The 20631-nt window shown below is 38.7% G+C and overlaps 2 protein-coding genes and 1 long non-coding RNA gene across 3 annotated transcripts in view; 1 reads left to right on the forward strand and 2 right to left on the reverse strand.

The window, feature by feature from the left end:
- Positions 1–10120, reverse strand: part of LOC128873084 (inactive rhomboid protein 1) — a 236131-nt gene extending 226011 nt beyond the window's left edge. Inside the window, exon 1 of the mRNA XM_054116356.1 lies at positions 7369–10120. The gene's annotated coding sequence lies outside the window, so the exon portion shown is untranslated. The remainder of the gene's footprint in view (positions 1–7368) is intronic.
- Positions 10121–10129: 9 nt separating this feature from the next.
- On the reverse strand, positions 10130–11516 carry LOC128873090 (uncharacterized). Its single transcript, XR_008456325.1, has 3 exons — positions 11250–11516; positions 10839–11154; positions 10130–10729 (listed from the first exon to the last, which is right to left on the reverse strand). It is a non-coding gene; the product is annotated as an uncharacterized LOC128873090 (long non-coding RNA).
- Positions 11517–12486: 970 nt separating this feature from the next.
- On the forward strand, positions 12487–20286 carry LOC128873532 (facilitated trehalose transporter Tret1-like). The gene is made up of 10 exons (XM_054117157.1): positions 12487–12683; positions 13343–13522; positions 14472–14668; positions 15146–15452; positions 16096–16717; positions 18057–18283; positions 18595–18904; positions 19122–19391; positions 19703–20066; positions 20215–20286. Exons 1-10 carry the CDS (start codon positions 12608–12610, stop codon positions 20269–20271), a joined length of 2610 nt encoding a protein of 869 aa, XP_053973132.1. The 5' UTR covers positions 12487–12607; the 3' UTR covers positions 20272–20286.
- Positions 20287–20631: the final 345 nt, after the last annotated feature.

The raw sequence follows: 20631 nt of genomic DNA on the forward strand, positions 1-20631 counted from the left end.
CGCCGTGTCCTTTTCTTGATAAATCGTGGCTGGCCACGATATTCTTGATGGCTGGCGAACATTGGGAGAGTGGTTCGTTGCAGTTGATCGGCGACCGGTATCGATGACAAATGTGTAACAGAGAGACAAATTGCTTTGTTTCTAGAATGCGAGATTGCCCAGAAGTAGTGGGAGAGTCGGAAAACTTGGTTTTGGAATGTGTGATCGAGATTCGACGCGAGTCTTCCTGTTCTTCGATGGGTGGCTTTGGAAATGGTTGACGGTGGCTTGGAGAGAATTGGAAACTCTAGGTGTAGGTCAGATAAATGGTTATAGTGGTATGTAGCTGTTTGGCGAAGGTAGTTCCTTATTCGAAGTTTATTGGAGTTTATGGTTTCTTATTCCTCAATTTTGTATGAATTTTGTGCTGTAATTGATTTGTTGCATCTGCTTTAGAAAATTATATTTTCTTCGTCTCATCATCTAGGTTTCACATTATGTAATTCATGATACATTTTGTTGTCATCTGTTTCCTCGTGTTTATACATTTTTCTTCAACTTGTTAAAAATGATATAAAATATTATTTCAGAATGCTGAAATCGCATCTCAAAGCAGTCTATTTATATACCCTGCCAGAAGTATAATTACTATGTTAAATATCCTCTCATGAGCAAATTATTATTCAAATAAAATGACTCTTTTTACTACGTTATTTTTCTAAATTACAGAGTATTTCTCAAAAGAGTTCTAACTTGCGAAAATTTGTTCCATAAAAGTACCAGAATAAATATTCCTTTGAACAAAATTCATAAAACTTAACAAAACGTAAAAGTTAAAAGTCTCTTTTGGTTGTTGATTTAGGGTCTTTCTAAGCCGCAACTGAACCAGATACAAGAAAACGTAGGCCACGAAGTCGAGGGGCATTCCTCTTAGCTGAAGGTTGCCTCCTGGGACAGCTCTCTTCAACCCCATCAGTACCATACATTTCCTAAGACGTAACCGCGAAATTGACCAATTCTAGCTCAACTTAGTCGACTCGTCAGCATAAGAGTTTTGTCACCCCAAGTTAGACGTGCGCGGAAACTTGCAGGTTCGCTAATCAAAAACTGGGAATTCTGATATCTTGGAACGTCATTCAAACTTCGCTGACTCCTTGCTTAATTTCCTCCAAGAGTTGCGTGTTCGGTCACTAAGTTAAATACGGAGTAGAGCAAAATTGGAGATTTCTTGCTATCGTACTTGGATAATGGTAATACTTGAATGTGAATATTTGTATATCTATCTGCATATACATTTGTCTGTTATCTTCTATTTCCTTGGATCTTTTCTAAATAGTTTTGTTAACCCTTATGCCATTTATAACATTCTGATGATTTCCATAAAAAGCAATAATTTTCCTTCTTACGGAAATAATAATTCATACATTAAATAACGGTGAATGTGCAATAGATAAAAATGAAAAGTTGTATGTACTAAGACTAGGCTTCATACTTTTTAAATGAAAGCTTTTCAACGACTTGGTTTCTATGTACATAGGGTGATAAACAGGCCATTATCAATTCTGAATTTTGTTTCTCACACGAGTCAATTTGAAGGAAGAAGCACGAGGACAAATCTTGAATGAAACTAATATCCACGCCGCCTTAAAATTCTCTTTGGCAGTGCAAGTAACGCGACAGTTTGAGCAAGAAACGGGAACTCGGATCTCTTGAAACGAAAAGGGAACAGGAAACGAGGCAAACAGAAATAGAACTATGAAAGTGTGACTGAAACAGAGAAAAGAAAGAAAAACAAACGAAAGCCGGGAGAAAACAGGCAAGGATTGCAATAAAAGTACATTTTTACTCTGCATTAATTGAAAACAGTTATCAATACCTTTTTGCCGATTAAATGTACTCCCTATCGTTAATTAAAATCGTAATGTGAATTATACTCTACAAATAAATATATTTTACGAATACGAAATATTCATCTTCGTTGCAAGGTGTGCGGTAATATATTCAGTAATTCGCTATTCATGCATTATTGAAATCCCCAATGAATTTCCAGTATTGCAAAAATATAATAGCAGCCAGTTAATTCCGTACATTTTCCGATACGAAATAAATATTGAATACCTTTGAAGCGTTTTCTAAATTTTCCTACTGTTTCCAATGTGATCGATCGTAATAAATGGGAATATATGCTCTGGAGTGCAGTGAATTCAGTATTACAAAATTAAAATTGTAATCACAAACGTTCAAAGGAACGAATGCAGAAAATGTATTATCAAATTTACTTAAAACATTACAAAATACTGGAATAGGAGGAAAACAGTTAGATATAAAGTAATATAAATATAAAAAAAAAACTGAAAGATGCAAGCAAAACCGAGATTTTTATAAAAAGAATTATTTTAATCAGTTATTCACAAGTCACGTAAAAAAAAACAAATGCAAACGTTGCATTTGCATTTCGAAGTAACAATTGTACAAAGAAAAAATTTTCCCGTGTCAATTTTGCGTATCTTTTGATCCGAAAAAAAAATACTGGAATGCAACCTAGTTTCTGCTACATTCTATATCCCGTGACCTTTCAGTATGCAACTAAATACGAATACACAAAGGAAATTTGAAGCATTGAAATTTCCCAGAACCGGTGACAAAATCACAGAGAACGCAACAAGGAAACGGCCCACCCAGAATCGTAATCACTTTCAAAACGTGACACGTGCAACGAATGTCAACGATATTGCTGACAGAAAATTTATCGACATCAGTACCGGTTCTGAATACACACGGTCCTTGGTCAACAACAATCGAAGTGAGAATCCGCCGACAATGACGGACGGGTGGCCCAATAAATCATGAAGTAATTAGTACCGAAATAGGTCGACCAATCGGGTTAAAGGATTTTTCCGGCAGTAGACGGTGCACAAAGAAAGTCAGACATAATTAAGTACTGCATGTCGACAAAGATTATTCATTGAAAAGCTTCATAACAAAGTTCGGCAAGGGTAGCAATACGAACACGTCAAATAAATATAAATGGAGCTTTCGCTAATTTGGGACTCAATTAAATATGAATTATTTCTAATATATAATTATGAAAAAAGTCAGACACTTTCAGAGAGAAGTAACACAAGTTAACGAAACATATTTCCACTAAATTTGAATAATTGTCGGCAGCAAATTTCATCGTGAAATGTTCCTTACATTTATCACCTTATGCAAAGTACAGCAAGCTTCCTTTGTATTTCACTTTAAAGCTTCCGCCTCAAAAACGTATGAAACTTTATTCTAAAGTTCTTACGAGGCTCCCTAGACTTAATACTTCCTGAATAACAATCTTAAAACAGTCTTAAATGAGTTTCGCCAAGAAATTTACTTAATTAAAGGACTCCCTTTCAACATAATTATCATAACTTTCTGCGTATCTTCGTTTACTAATTATACTGTGAATTTAATGATCCGGAATTCCGTATGTTTTCAATGGTATCAATTTACGTAACAAAGCAATTCTTAAATCTACCTAATTAACCATTGAAACGGAAGACGGGGTGCCTCTCTCTCTCTTTGAGTTCTCGCATTCATTACCGGAAATATTTTCTGTACTTGGTGCATTACAAATGGAGTTAATGTGCACATTTTTCTTAGCTATATAATTGATAAATTCGGTAATATGGAAATTGTATCAGTCTAGAGACGTGCAATAACTGGAATAAATTTTGGAGATTAGAATTGCAGTTCAACAATTGTTTGCAAGCTCTTGAAGTGTCTTATTTACTTAGGGACAAAATGAACATGATATAGTAATATTAAACAAAGATATTATTCCAAGCTCATGGTTCATTTTTATTCCTGTAAGTTTTCAAGAACCTTTTTTTATCTCTTTTGAAAGTGTCTTCTTTAAAGAGTCTTCCTCCAAAGTTTCTGAGGACTTTGGTCTTCCTCGGAAAATAAGAGATAAATTATTCCAGAATATGATGAGGAAGACACTTGAGGAAGGAATACTACACAATTTTACAAAAATATCATAAAAACGAAAATAGTAAAAGCTACTGATAATACTCGATAATCGTACAAACGATAATTCAGGTGTCAGAATGAACCACATGCGTGGAACAACACTTCTTTTTAATATTTTGCGATATAATTACAGATAAACATCGGAAAAATAAACAACTTAATAGCGGCGCACCACAATATGTATCGCATGCTCAATCATTAAAGCGATATTATTTAAATATTAATATTGAATACGGTGTGAATACTTCCGTGTTAAATATTCGATTAATATAACAAATGCATACGTTTTATTTCTGAAAACTGGGTAACAGAACATCGGAAATTGATCGACGGTCACAAGTTACTTTTAACGAGTTCGAGGAATCGGCAAGTGGCGTCTATTGTTGAACTAATCGATTTAAAGGTGACAGAACGAGCCTCTAAGACGAGCGGTTATCTGGCACAAATGAATACTGATAACAACACTCGCAAAGCTGATGAAACCAGGGTGCTCGCGCAGAAACAAAAGAATTATTCATAAGTTTCATACAAACGCTATCATAGGTATAATGCGTCGTGTAATTATGGAAAGAGAACACTTATTGTTAGAACAGGCATTGCAGTAAGGGTACAAGATAAATATTTATGTATAGTTCCTCATATTGTGGATAGGTAAAAGCAAATCACTTGTATTATAAAAGTAGGAATCAGATACAGCGTCCACAGAGCTTATTTTTCGATGGAACTAAGAAATTAAGTATGTAAATCGTTTGCTGTGCTTGTAATATATCAATGGCTAGCAGAATTAAAATCATTTGTCTATCTAAATGTTTTGAACCCAACATTTTTGGTCTGATGGAATAATAATAAATAAAAATAACACACCAATTCATTAATATTACCCAAACATAAATAGATGATGATCCTTCATAGGAAACAATCTGACCAAAACAAAGCACTACGACTTGGGAGCATATAGACGACTTGTAAAGGTTGAGTAATAGAAATTCCTTTTGCAAGATGGAAGGGCAATCTTCATTTATTTATCTGCCCACAAACTACCCTTTCAGTGTCTTCGTTATCGTTTTCTCGTCACAGAATCCTAAGCGACGTTGACTTTCAATTTACATTTCCAATAATTTAGTTCCGCGCGCGGTTATGCAGCTACCTTTGCCCGCAACGTATGCCACGTACACGAGTTGAACATGTGTTACGCGAACTAGTACTGTATAAAGGCTTGTACGAGGACGGATTCGAGAGACGAAGGCGCGGGAGCAACTGGAAACCCGCCAGCGTCCCGTGTTCGATGATTTCGCATTAAACTTTCAATGTACGACCTCGCGGAGGGATGTCGCGAAAACGACAAACGATGCCTCTCCAAAGTGGCGATAGAGGGACCATTTTATTAAAGAGTTTTTTCCGCGAGTGTTCGCGCGTTATGAGGAACGCTATCCGCGGAAGTCGTTCCGCGAAGGGCGTTCGTGGAACAACCAACTGCTTCAACTTTTGCGAAGAGGAAGCAACGTGTGTAGAGAAAGCATCGATTCTCGATCCAGTTCTCGATCGACACTTCTTTCTTATGACATCGAAATTAAAGAACAAGGATGATGATAAGGTTAACATTTCTCACTGAGGCGTACAAATAGTTAATAATGGGTATAATATTTGATGGAATAAGAGAAATGTGTTGATAAACAGTAGAATTCGATAATTTATTAATTGCAGAGTTTTGCGGGGAATTCCTGCTATTTTTTGATAAAAATGGGAATAAAGTAATTCAAACATCTGCTATGGTAAAATTAAACTTATCAGTAAAATTGCATGTTACTTTTCGCAAAATAAAGTTTATAAATGAACCATAATATAGCAGAACATAGCATCCCTTAATAATTTTTAACTACCCGATGAGAACCAAAAATAAAATGATCGTACAAACTTTAAGTAATATAATAGTTTATTAAAAATACTCGTGGCGACATTTGCATTATTTTGTACAATCTCCGTATAATTTGTTTCTGTATCTTCCACGCGAGTGAGTTATGACTCTCGTTAGTACTCTGATTATAAACCTACATGCATCGTCCAAATAAATCTTTTCTCCAATGACCTTCGTGAACAGCTACCACTAGCTACATTGACCGCGACTACATCAGATGAAAGGATTTCATACGTGTGTCCGTCTAATTTTCCAAGGACACTCGTACGTTGCCAAGTGCACAACGAGTCGGCGCCATGCAGGCAAGAATCGTGTTGCCTGAATGGCGTCGACTCGATGCTTCGTCTCTGGTAATATTATGAAACAACGTCTCCAAAATGACATTTTTTATTTCTTTCTAGCCAGTTATAATTTTTGCGAACAAAACCATAAAATGAATTGGGTTTGTCAGTCGAAGCGATCGTTGTAATCTATTACTTCTGGACAGAGAGTTACAAGACAAGATTTCATCTCGATCCAACCTACTACAACAAATTCCGATACTGTATACGATTCTTCACGAAAAAATAAGTCGAAAACTTTCTCAACGACCTTCTGTTACAAAAACCTTTGATAGCGTTATGGTTACCGTTAATAATAAATTAATAAGAGCCACATATTTAGTAGATTTTTTCAATTTTTCGTTTGTCATACATCAGGTGAAATTACCCAAAAACTCTATGTTTGTTCCCCATTGTTTTGTATCCTCTTGGAAAGGACAAATGGAGACCTAGATAATTTATACCAAAGGTCGAAAGGTTATCGTGTTCAAACTTTGCAGAATCGAGAAAAAACCACGACTAGAACAATTTAGGTGATAAATTCTAGAACGTGACTCTCTCATCTGTATTTAGGAAACCACCCTAATTAGTTAATGTTTAAAGCGAAATCTGTTTGGCCGAGTCTAACAAACTGGTTGGACACATATGAGAAGAATTATTGTTTTTATTTTTGCGTAAATACTGCCAAATTTTCTGAGTATTGGATATCCATTCCAAATAACCCTTTGTCTCAATTAAAACTTGTATCATTCATGAACCTGATTATGAATCAGTATAAAAAATCATTTCTGTTAGAAATTATTATAAATTTTGCCCTGAAGTATAGAAATGGACACCCTCAAAGTTTATTCTCTTAAGTTCATATCTTGCTAATGCTTTCCTTCCGATTAAATTATTATACCATATTACTAGCCTAGCCAATGATTTCTGTATTCCACAAAATATTGCCTATGTTGTTTCTAAACATAACAATTCTTTCAGTACCTGTTACATTTTTGAAAACAGTTGCAGTCGTGGACACATTAAAAAAATGAAAATTACTATACTTGTCTTGTTAACCTACTATACTTGTTTGTCAGTATCAGACGTTTGGCAGAAGCGATAATGGAGACCCAAACAGAAAACAATCTAAAACAGGGCACTCACATTTGGACGTGGCCAGAGCAAGTTGCGCAGCACGCGTAATCCTCGTCAAACCGTCGACGAAAACGGCACACACTCGGAGCACTGATCGAGCACACCGAACCAGTTCACTTGAACGACAAATCGCACGAAACATCTAGGACTAATCTAGAGGATCCCATCCCGTGGGAAAAGGGGGATAGGCGACGATATTCGGGAAAAAAGTCACTTAGTCTCCATCGCGGCCTGTCCGCGCGAATGCCTCGATCGTTCACCCGCGATCCCTCGACAATCACTCACTCGGAAATAGAGTTCACCGAGTTCACTGGACTGCCCATCCAACGCGTTCACAGATCGTCCGCCTCAAACCGTCGCAACCATCCAAAGTATTCACTGGTGGTCCACGTCGACGTTCCAAACCGTTATTTTGTTCAGAAACTCACAGTGAACACAGTATACAGTTGAACCTACCCATCCGAACTGTTCAATGGTGGTCCACATCGACGTTACAAGTCGTCATTCCGTTTAGGGGGTTCACGCTCCCATAACCGACGATATAACCGACCATTCACCGACGATACACTCGAACATCCCAACTACTCTTTCCGGTCCAAACACTCAAACTACCAGTGTATCACAGTGCACAGTCACGCATACCCATCCATCGCGTTCACTAATGGTCCACCCGAATATCCCAACCCGTGATTCCATTCAGAGACTCACACTGCTAACAATACACAGTCCTGCCTGCCCATGAACCATGTGATGTGATGTGATGATCTAACCGTGCACTCCAATTTGCACCAACGCGACTCGATGACTCATGACAGTCTTAATAGTTTCCCGCGTCTCGTCGTGCTCGAGGGCATCGTTTCCTGGGGCTGCACCGTCGGCGGCCCGATCCTGGATCGCGCCGTTCATCTCATGCACGCGCGAGCCTCGCGGAGAAATCGAGACGGAAGGCCCTCCCCCGCGAGGTGGCCACGCGAACGGGGTTAACGGCACTCGAGGTGTTAACCCCGACTCAACTCGTTATTGCGATCAGCTGGACCCACGATATGCCCCCAATTATGCTGCGAGTGCCCCAAACACCAGAAAATATATTTTGTTTCTCGCCTAGCAGGGACGACGTTCGCTGTAACCCACTTTCCAGAGACGTTTGTTATCATTAGATCCGTGAATCGTAGGTTTCTCATGCGTGCGGATCTGGATCATTGAGTGGCTGAGAATGTCTGGGGTCAATTTTCACAGCTGATACGAGGAAAACAGCCATCACCTTGGTCCGTTTAAACGTCAGATTTAGGGGTGGCGGCCTAACCTACTCGCGGGTCTAGCTGTTCACAGTAGTCTCTCTTTCAGGTCGATCGTGATCTCCCGCGGAGGAATCGCGACGGAAAGTTCTCCGCCGCGAGGTGGTCACGCAAAGGGGGTTAACGGCACTCGAGGTGTTAACCCCCCGACACCTCAGGTTTCACGTTACCGACGATCAGCTGGACGATTGTCCCTCGGGTAGGCTGTAAAGGTTCTAAACACGGTCACGGGAATCGAATCTTGCTTCTCGACCAGCAGGGACGACACTCACGGTAACCCACTTTCCAGCCACTTCGTTTATTCCCTGTTAGACACGATTCTTAGATCCTCGATGGGGTCCGTGTCGTTTTCTCGATGCGTGTAGACCCCGTGGGTTAGTGGGTGAGTATCTCTGGGTCAATTTCCAACGGTGCCGCTCACGACCAGCTGACAGCTTCGGGGTTGCGACGAGGAAAACAGCCCTCGCCTTGCTCCATTTAAACGAGGGTTTTAGGGGACCATTTTTAACTAGTCACCGTTTCCAGGCACTGTCCACTGTGGTATTTTAAATCGGCCGTGAACGCAACGCGCATTGCGAACGATACTCCGCGAGGCCAGGGGCGAAAATAGCGAACGTGCTGAGAGAACGGTGCACGCATCGAGTAACCTCGCGCAGCCAAAATGGTGGACGACACTCCCGTGTTCCGCCTCGACTCGATCGTCCCAACACCACCGTTCCACCTTTCCACGGGGCTTGTAAACGATGTTCGCAACGCGACACCGCGACACACGACTTTTCCCACGGTTCCGCGACGAAATTACACCGTCCGTACGAATGGACGGTTCGATAGGGTCGAAGGGAGCGCGCTGGAACCGCCTTCTAGTGCACAACACAACACACCACCTTCCGTACGTGTAAAGTGGACCACCCGCCTGGCGCATCCGTTTCTAACATCCGTTTCCGGGGTCGCGCGTCCGTTCAAGGGTGATCGTTAACGGTCGAGGGATCGGTAAGCAGGCAACGAAAACGTTCACGAGCCGGTCACCTGATCGTGGCGTGGAAAAAAGATCCAACGAAAGACGACAACGTCGACAAGCACCTCGCCGTGGGCATTCCAGCGCAGGCAGGGTGAATCGAGACGAACGCCACGCCATCTGGCGACTATATCGTTGACCCGACCACTGGCATGGCCGCGCGACCAACCCTCGCGTCAATAACAATCGAATCGAGCACGAAACGTGCCGCGTTACACCGTTCGCCGACGCGTACAAATACGCCAATGTCATCCTCCGACACCGTCCTCGGTCATGCCTGAAAATGAAGACGGGTCACGGGTTTCGAGACGTTGCTTTTCGTTAGTTTAACACGCACCCCCGTGTTCGCGACACTTTTCGTATTTCGATCAACCGCGCACCGGAGCTTCTGGGGCGGCTGCGCGATTCGAACTGAGCGCAGCTTCGCATGGGAACCGTGGACCCGACGACGGAAACGCTCGAATCCACCCGAACCTCGTTACGGTCACGCCGAGAATGGTGGCATCTGACGATCCTCGGGGGAAGCGCGACGCGACGGTCTTCGCGAATTTAAGGGGAGAATGGTATGTTATGGTCAGACAGCGCGCTACTGTTCTATAACGCAGTCTCCATGTAACGTGACACGAACTATTCTGTTTTGTACTAGTTCTGTGTTTTTTAAATTATGAGTATATAACATCGAATAGTGTACTACTTACGAACAAACTTATTATTAGACTACGGTTGTTTTTCCAAATTCATATCTTTATAGATACGAAAACAGAATTTAAGCTTAAAAAAAGTTTGTACTATCTTCTAAACGGTGCAACATGTATATTACTGTTGATACTTTACATACTTTTGCATTTATGGACACTTTCATAGATTTCTAAAATTCTGTTTATTATGTATCATTGTAATTGACTGAATTTTGGTTGCTGCTTTTAATTTTAGTTTTATTGATCATTCACGCCGTGGTGTCGACAGCATCGTAATAATTAAAATTCTTATCTCGGATTACATCTTCTTCTTCTTCTTCTTCTTCTCCTTTGTTAGAGATTTGTTCCTCCACTTCAAGTACCTGAAATATTATGTTTTAACAACCCTTATTTCGCCTAAATGTCTGAAACTGTGCCCTTGTACATGTTTACATGATATTTTGATATAACAAAATTACTGATAATACGTACTGGTTCTCGAATCAAAGAACGGTAATGACGTAGCTCTTGATCTGCTTCCAATTGCCACTGCTTGTTCTCCTGGGATTTTCGATAATGAATCAACCAAAATCCAAGATAATTGACTGGATCATGAGGTTTCTTTGCCACAATTTCTTTGATTGCCATTTCTAGTGGCAATTTCAAATGTTTCTTTAACCATTGACCATCAAATGATAATGATATATCATCTATTAGGCAATTTAAACACCCTACTTCTTCCGCATCATCCACTGATGTTTTTTCTTGATTACCATCTTTCAGAACGTAATTATGAAATTGTATGAAACTGAAATTTTGCAACTAACAACGTCAAGTGCACTGTAGAAGTTAATAAAAGAAACAATTCGGTAAATAATTTATATAACAGTAAGACGAACTTACAAAAATTTTTGATTAATGTTCTCTCAACTTGTTTATATCCATCACTATCGCCGTAACTTGCAGGGACTTCATTCACCTGGACATCTATTTCATTACATTCTCCTAATTTCATAGTTGCGGGCACGAAAGCTGCCTGACACCGAGGTGGTGACAGTTGTGACGTTAATAACTCTTTCAAACTCTCCTGGCTGATGGCAATATTTTATAGTGCAGTGTTGTAAATATTACAAGTCTCCTTAATGTAGGTTAAATATTACACCCATGTAGAATATAGCATACGTAACGGGAATAATTGGTGTTTGAAATTGTATTCGTTTTTAATAAAAATTGTAAACCTGAGTTTGATTCTTTTACCTTCTTCCTCCACGAAGTCTCATCCCCTTCACAAAAACACTTAAAAGATCGGGAATTTCCACGCTATTGGGTGGTGCTTGTTGCTTCTTCATTTTAAGCAATTTTTACGTTAAAATAGTTTAATTCTATTAATTAATTACCTGTTGACACAATTTGCAAAGGGGAGAGGTAAAACAAATACAAAACGCGATGTTTGTTTAATCGATTTAAAAAGAATCTTGGATTCACAAATATATAGGGCGGACCACTTGATTTGATTATAAACATATTTCAAATAATTACTTGTTTAATGTTTTTATAAATAAAGGAATGAACTCAAAAATTGTACCCAAAGAAGGTTCCAGGTTGCTATTACTCGAAATTTTCTAGAGAACATCTCATCTCATAAGGCTTCGCATATTCTATCCTCAGCAAAATACCACAAAAGATCAAAGACACACGCGCTAGATTTAATCACACTAAAACGATCAAACTAAACATTATTTCCAGTGTAAAATTTTCCAGTTACAATTTTGCGGTGATTTTTAATTGTGTTACCTATTCACGGTAATTCCATTGTCAATCTTCCGTATAGCTCCAATAAATATCTCAGTGAAACGGTGACTCCTGATATTGTTATTAGCTATTTCTGACGCGATAACGCGGCAGAACTGTCAATCATGACTAGCCGATGTTTACGTAGCTCGAGATGTTTTCCAAAAATTTGTACCGTTTCTCGCCTAACGAGCCGAGATAAGAAAAATATTCTTACGAGAAACCCGCGATAACAGCTTTTTTCACGCCACTCCCAAGCACACGCGGCATAGCCAAATAATCAAACTCCTACGCGCAGAGAGCATAAATACATCAGAAATCTTATCGGAATGCAAATTTTCCGATCTCAACCAGTATCTTCCTGGTATAAGTTTCGCGAACCTCATAAGTCGGTTAGGGAAACAGCGACCGAACGGCTACGAGGTGCAACGCATCCTTGACCATCCCTTCGCATCCTATAGGAATCCAGGATGTCCAGCGAGGATCCGAAAAAGGATGAAGCTAAGAACGTCACGATATGGCCACAATGGCTGGCTGCGTACACGCGTAAGTATAACTTTAAATTGCTACTAGAGGTTACTGTAGTGTTGAAAAGAAACTCCTCACGAAAATTCATTCACTTTAGTTACGAAAACAATCGATAACTATATTTGTCACATTGGATGAGACGTATTTATTATATCAGACATTTTTTCTGAATAATTTGTCACACTTTTAAGATCAGTGCCCTGTCAAATTCTTTTTGTTTCCTTCAAAAATAGGACGATATTCCATCTTTTATTTACATTTCTCTAACAAGTTCTTTTCCAACATTTTGCCTATAATGGAACAATATTTTCCTATTTCACTTTTTAAATATTTATAGAGAATTATCATTTGATATGACATTCTATTAAATGTCATCATAGTATACTTGTACCTGCACATTTTACAACGCAAATTTTACACCCTGAAACCAAGCGGAAGTAATTTTCATACCTGGTCTTATTTATCTTTAAAAATATTACTTCTCATACGCAAATGTGTAGCAATCGTGCCGAGCAGACAAAATAAAGTTGATTTCGGTTTACCGTTGAATACGAAAATGCAATCTGTAGTCCAAGATGCTCGTATATTACGATGGTGGTAGAGCTATGTCTATGAATGAGCTAATGAAATTACTTTCGCGTCCGTTGACACAACTGTTTCATGGCCGTTTGTGACAGTCAGCTTAGCCGTTATGGGAAGTGGTCTCGCGAATGGCTGGGCATCGCCGTATTTGGCTCAACTGACATCGACGGAAGCGAACATGCCTTTGAGGCTGACAGATACCGAAGTGTCCTGGGTGGCCTCCCTTTTAAATCTTGGCCGGCTAGCCGGCGCTTTGCTCAGTGCACTGTGTCAAGGTAAGGTCGTTTCTTCACTATCAGAAAGAAAATTCGTCTGGTCAACTCCATTAACCCACCCTTTTCCGGACACGTCGCGGTGAATCGCGTGAACTTGAAAAACTTTACAGACATGTCCGTTGAAACATAAATGCAGTGTTTTAATTAACGATCGAATAAAAAGATAGTGGCAAAAACGTTTCGATATGTGCCAAGGAAAATCCGTAATTACCATTTTAGGTTTCAGCCCCGTATACCACTCGGAAAGTGTTCCTTATCGTGGATATTATTTATGTGAACCACCGTTTGACATTACTTTTTTAATTTCTGTCTATTGCATTATAATATTCTTCGTATTGCAAAAGATAATTGCTTCCAATCAAAATTACAGACGGCTAATAATTCAAATTCATTCAAAGATTAAATAGTCCTAAAAATCGAAAGCTTGACCTAGATGCATGCACTGCGTTAAAAAACAAATAGAACAACCACCACTTACGTAGATACGATTAACAGTGACAACAGTGTAATAGAAAATCATGCTAAAAATAAATACCGTCTACGAAGTAAATAACTTTCCCTTTAAATATATCAGACGTACACACATCTCTGGTTGATTCGATCGATCCTCTCTTGCAGCACGCAATCAGACGACCAAGCAAGGCAAACAATGGCGAAGAACATTGTTAATCGAGAATTGAGTAAGAACAAGGCAGCCACGACTCAGCACTCGTAGAAAAGCGTGATATGAAATTGTGGTATGTAGAAAAGTAATATTAACAGCGATCCAAATCGGTTCCATATAACTATTTTTCTTCGAATTAATTCCGTCTTGAGAAAGGAATCGAGAAAGGAAATTAGAGAAAAATAAATATAACATAATGATCCAATGAACGATCATTAGTTCTGAGTTGTGGTGATCTTGTTCTCAGGAAAATCAGACTTTAACATGTCACACCGTCGTCCTCAGAATACATTGGAAGAAAAAAAGTAATTCTACTCGGTGGTCTACCGCTAGCCTCAAGCTGGGTATTCACTATTTGTGCCACATCGGTCACGTGGCTCTACGTGGCCAGGTTCTGCTCAGGAATCGGGTCAGGAATTATATGGTCTGCACTCTCGATGTATCTGAGCGAGATCGCCGATCCCAGAATTCGTGGATCACTGGTAAATTCTTAATAACTTAACTATGTAGGATAAGAAACGGATTAGAGTTGTCTAAGACCAAAAATCAGATAAAATCTGACCGAACCAATCAATTTTTTCTTTCATCATTTGTATCGACACGTTGTATAATAGGTTATACACCAAAACGCACTAATTCAAAATGAGCAATAAAATACAATAATCGTATACATTATTCACATATCTCATTCATATATTACGAAACAAAAATGTATTATCGTAGTAAGTATAATATATTACCACGATGTGACAAGCAACTTTAGCATGAATCATTCTCATGCATTAGTGTCACTCATCCCTGCATGACGTGGCAGTCAACGTGTTATTAGTCATTAATTAGAACCTGTTGTTTCATATTCGAAAATTAATACGTAGCATATACAGGGTGAACTAGTTGCCTAATATCGTATCAATCAGATTACACGTTCGATAAAGTCATACCTGTGGTCACGTCTTCAGATATCCATGAACGTGAACGCAGCTGCCGTTGGTATGTTCCTGGGCAATGCAATGGGTCCTTATCTGTCTATGGAGATGTTCGGGTACGTGAGCCTCGTTCCGAATATCCTCTTCATGATCCTCTTCAGCTTGATACCCGAATCACCCTACCATTACCTCCTGTACGGCGATATCGACAAGGCTGAGGCATCCTTGAGGTGGTTTAGGCGAAAAGCTGACGTCAAAGCCGAGTTGCGAGAGCTCCAGGAATTCGTCGACGGGGCTGGAACTAACATTTTCCGAAACTTCAAGCAGTTCCTTCAACCAAGTATGATTTTTTAACTTAAGCTAATCTCTGGACATTTTATTTCTAAATAAGTTTCGCGAGAACTCAGTGGCGTGTCATTCTTTAAATAAAAAATATATATCCCAACGACTTCAAGTGGAAGGAGTCTCAAATTTATTTTTATTTTTTAAGGATATATTTTTCTCTCTTTCTGCGGAATAATTCATCATTATTAATGAACTTCATTTTACTGACAATAATGTGCACTCACGTTATCTTTTGACATTTTTTGACCAGCATCAAATACAAGTGTTCGAGGTGGTCAAGGTTAGATGATATACTCAGCACGATATGTAATTAGGATGTGAATAATCCAGAACAAAAGATAAGTCCAGAACAAAAGAAAAGTCGTAAAGCTTGTCAAACAGGCAAGAAATACTTTACGACTCTTCTTTTGTTCTGGACGTTCCCTTTGTTCGGGGCCACCCACATCTTAATGAGATAATATCTATCAACAACAGCCATTCACCTTTTCTTTCCTTTCTGAATTGTATTTCGTTACGTATATCACGCTATACCCAACACAAATTAATGATCAGATATCAAACTACCTTTCGTCACTATAATTTCGACACAAACTAAACTAATGTGAAATTTGATTAAATTTTCGTGATCCTCGTTTCAGGTAACCTGAAGAAGGCTCTCGTGGTGCTTGGTCTCTACGCTTTCTCCTATGCAAGCGGATACAATATCATGACCTCCTACGCGGAAATAATCGTGACGAAAAGCAAGGTCAGCATAACGCCTAGTATAGTGGTGACGATTCTCGGATTCGCGACGATCGTAGCTGGGTTAACGGCCACGTTGCTGATCGATCGACTCTGTAGGAAGACACTTCTGATCATCTCCAGCCTCGGGACATCGATATCCTTGGCGATCCTGGGTCTGCATTTTCATTTTCTTTCCGTGGGATACGATAGCAGCAACCTAACGTGGTTACCCATAATCGCGATGTTGTCGTTCAATCTCTCCGTGGCTGGTGGACTCCAACCGATTCCGAGCACCCTGTTGGGTGAAATGTTTCCAGCGAGCTTGAAAAATGTTGCTTCTCTGTGCGTGAGCTCCAGCAACGCGTTGATGTCCTTCGCTAGCTCAAGGTCTTATCAGCCGTATTTGGACTTGGTTGGTGACAAGTTCGTGTTCTGGACTTATGGTGTTTGTATGCTCTTTTGCGCGCCGTATGTCTACTTTCTGATACCTGAGACCACGGGTAAGAGTCTTTTGGAAATTCAGCGATCAACGAAAAAATAACGATACAATTATTGCTCTGCCCGTTTCCTGCGTGAAAGGAAAATAATTTATACAAGTTGTATATAGACACTATGAATGTGGAAGTCGAGTGAATTCACTACATGAATTTACCATCAAAAGTATACTTCATTCGCCATGTTCATCGAATTCATTATTCTTTGTATAGGTTGTAATTTTGATTTGATGTTGTCAATGGTGGTACATTTTGAAATTTGTTAAATTCTGGATCGAGACTGTTGAACGGTCGAAACGTTACTGTAATTGTATTTTTAAGTATTTCAATATTTATATACACTTGACTCTATTGTTTTATTTATTTCTCTATTTGAATTAAACAAGTTATCGTTCTGTGATTACGCAAATGCTGATTCTTATGGAGTATCGATGTATTCGTGTCACTTATTTTAACCAGATGTACATTTATATCAAATTAATGTCGTTGGTTGTACGTTTTATACACTGGCACGTCGTAAATCTGCGAAAAGATTAACACGTTTGTTTTGACAAATAAAAGGGCAACGTACAGTGGTCCAGAGATTTATTCATATAAATTAAAAAAAGTGTCCATTTTAATTATTAATTATTATGTGTAAGTTGGATTGCTTATACGTATAATAAAAAACAAAACAATTCGTTGAATCTTAAAGAATCCTCAATTTCGTTACATTTCGATATTCTGATTTTAGATTTCTTTCGGAATATTCACAGGACATTTACCAACAACGTCATGGAGTTGTGGAGTTTGCAAAAACTTTACGAATCACCATCATTGTCAAAACTTCTAAAATGCAAAATTATGCCAGTTAAACACTAAACAATGTGCGTTCCCTTGGAGCGTCACGAGAAGACTGGTTTCGCATTCTTAGGTATAAAGTAGACGTAACAAAGTACAAATCTTTATTTCACGACTATCTGCTACATTTCCAGGGGGTCTTAGATAAGTATTAGGTTGAGCCCATGTAATATGTAGCACGCGGAAAAATGAAATAGCAACTTATGCTTTCGTGTCGTCTCCCAACAATGTAGTCACGTCTGGTAAACCCATGTTGTTGTTAAAGTTTCATCGTCGTTGCACAAGATGATTCTTATCTGTCATCTGCTGGAGGCATTGTCTATTCGTCAAACCGCGAATTAGAAGCAGACTATGAGAAGCAGGATATGTAAAATGGATAGCGACGGTGGTATTAATATTGCAAAACGTTTCTATCGACAGAAGGGCGCAGATAAAGGTATCATTTATCGTCTGCTCGATAATATTTGGTTCTTGTTGCGAAGCATTCCCTGTTGTGACATACGAGAGGAAAGGTTCACCTAACACGCACCGTTCGCATGAAGGAAAAACATGAAAAGACCCTCTAAGTCGTCGATCGATTATTACATACTACCGAATAAAATTATTTGCGGTATAGCCGGAATGTGGCCTATCGATGAGAAAAGTTCGACAAGTAGCAAACTGTTCGCCTACTTTCGCTTGTTGTTCGCGTTAACTGCGGTCAGCAACGTCTTCGTGCCGGAGATTATGGCGTTAGCCGTGAATTGGGGTGATTTGCAGGTGCTGGCAGGTAATAAATTAAGAATAGACCACGGAACTAAACATTTTTACAAATTTCTTTATACCTTTGACCAAACTGACTGGCGTGGATTAAAAAAAAATCGTTGCATCCAGGTACAAGCATGGAGGGATTCAATTTTTTACCTGTTTTGTTCTAAAGACCTAAAAAGTACCTTTATTTCTAATTCTATTGACATATTCTAAATTAACGGAGCAAAATACTATAAGACAACACGTTACAAATTTTTAACTAAAAGTATTTTAAATATTACAATATAAGAGAAATATATGATAATTCTAATTATCTCCGTTCCAAATTAGGAGTAGGATGCGTTTTAACCACAGTCGGACAATTACTGTTCAAAATGATTTACCTAGTGGCAAGAAAAAAGCAAGTCTATTGGCTTTATAATGAATTAAGAGATCTATGGAACAGTGCTGAAGACATCGAAGAAAAGCAATCGTACGAGCAGTTAGCTTATTGGGGAAAAACTATTACGATAGTGTTTTACCTATCTGGCCTGTGCAACGTGTTCACTTTCACCATTGCAGCTGCATTCAATTGCGTTAAAATCGAGTACATTGAGGGCAACAACACTAACAAAAGTCTCATGTTGCCTTTTCAAGTGTGGTAAAATTCATTTCTTACCGGTTAAATACTTTAAACAATACGATAATAAAATTGCATTGATCTAATCATTAAAATTATCGAAAATATATTAATTCAATTCGTTTGTTCGTTTATTCGATTAAATAAGCTTCGATTGGATCAACATTAAACATAGATTAAACATAAACGTGTATAGCTTAGATTGTAATTTTTATTAAACATTTGGTAACACAATTAGGTATGGAACTGACATCACAGGCTCTCCTATCTACGAGATCACTTTCGTTTGCCAAGTTATGTCGTCCATGATCTGTTGTGCGGGGATCACCGGTTTGGACGCCACGTTGATGACCGTAATCTTGCACGTGTGCGGCCAGTTTAAATTAATCACCACGTGGTTCAACAAATTGGAAATTGAAATAAGTGGCAAATCCACGCATGCCGTTTGTTTGCGTAACGTGGAAGCGAGATTGATCAGATGCATCCGTCATCACCAACGAATGATAAAGTAAATATTTGTGTAATTTAGATCTTTTCTTCGTTAGCGTTCCAGAGTCTATTCGTTTGAAGCATTAAAGTAACATTTGCTTTCTACAAAATGTTTCGAAAACAGAAAATTATCCATTAGGTCTCGATTAATCTACATCCACCGGGAGGTCCTCGTTAAAAGTCCCCGAGTGGGCTGAGTTTTCGACTTTTATTGAGGACTTCCTAAATATACTATCTTATATGTCTCAAATTGAATAATCTTAGTATATACATTTTGGAAACTTCACTGTAATGCTTCCAAATTAATGTGAAAATATTATTTTCGTACAGCGTGGTGATTGAAGTCAACAATTTATTGACTCCCATCATATTCGTTCAACTCCTTACGAGTGGGATGGAGATTTGTTTGAGTGGTTTCGCAGTCACCGATAACAATGGTACACGCATCGATCAACTAAAATGTATATCGTATTTAATCTCGATGTGGATACAACTCGTACTTTGGTGTTGGACAGGCGAAATTCTCATTCAAGAGAGCCAGCAAATAGGCCATGTGATCTATTTCAACATATCATGGTACAGTTTATCGCCGTTTTATCGAAGGCAACTATGTTTTATAATTGTTAGGGCGCAACAATACTGCAGCATCAAAGCGTTAACATTTCAAACGTTATCTATTCATACGTTAACAAGTGTGAGTATTCTCAACTATCATATAGTTACCAATTGTACTTGCACTGAACATAAAATCTATGAACAAATAGTTAACATATTCCACGGTAAACTAAATCAACTTGCCTGAAATTGAAACACATTCGTTAAAAATTGAAACTCTTTTCCAGGTATACCAAACAGCTGCCTCATATTTTACTCTGTTACGACAAATGCATCAAACGTGAACTTCAAAGAAATGATAAACATAATCTCTGTGATTCCACTCGCCTTAGAAACAATATATATTTATAGAAATAGTTGAAAATATATCTTCGATGACGTAACATTTGCGTGTGTAATAAGTCAAAAATATCTGTGGTCTGTGCGTAATTGAAGAAGTATAGTTCAACTTCTTTTCATAACTAAATTTCTCCTGTATTGCAAGTACAACAGATGTTGCCTGTTAAATCAAGTCTAAAGATTCTTATTGATTACGGAATACCCAAAAACCGTATGTATTAACCAATTTGTTGTAGCTGAGCCGTATTCATGTATAAACATGACAAATTTGTCTCGTTATTTTGTAAAATATGAAAATTCGAGCC

Source organism: Hylaeus volcanicus, chromosome 3 (assembly GCF_026283585.1).
Source record: "Hylaeus volcanicus isolate JK05 chromosome 3, UHH_iyHylVolc1.0_haploid, whole genome shotgun sequence".
Classification (NCBI taxonomy): Eukaryota; Metazoa; Arthropoda; class Insecta; order Hymenoptera; family Colletidae; genus Hylaeus; species Hylaeus volcanicus.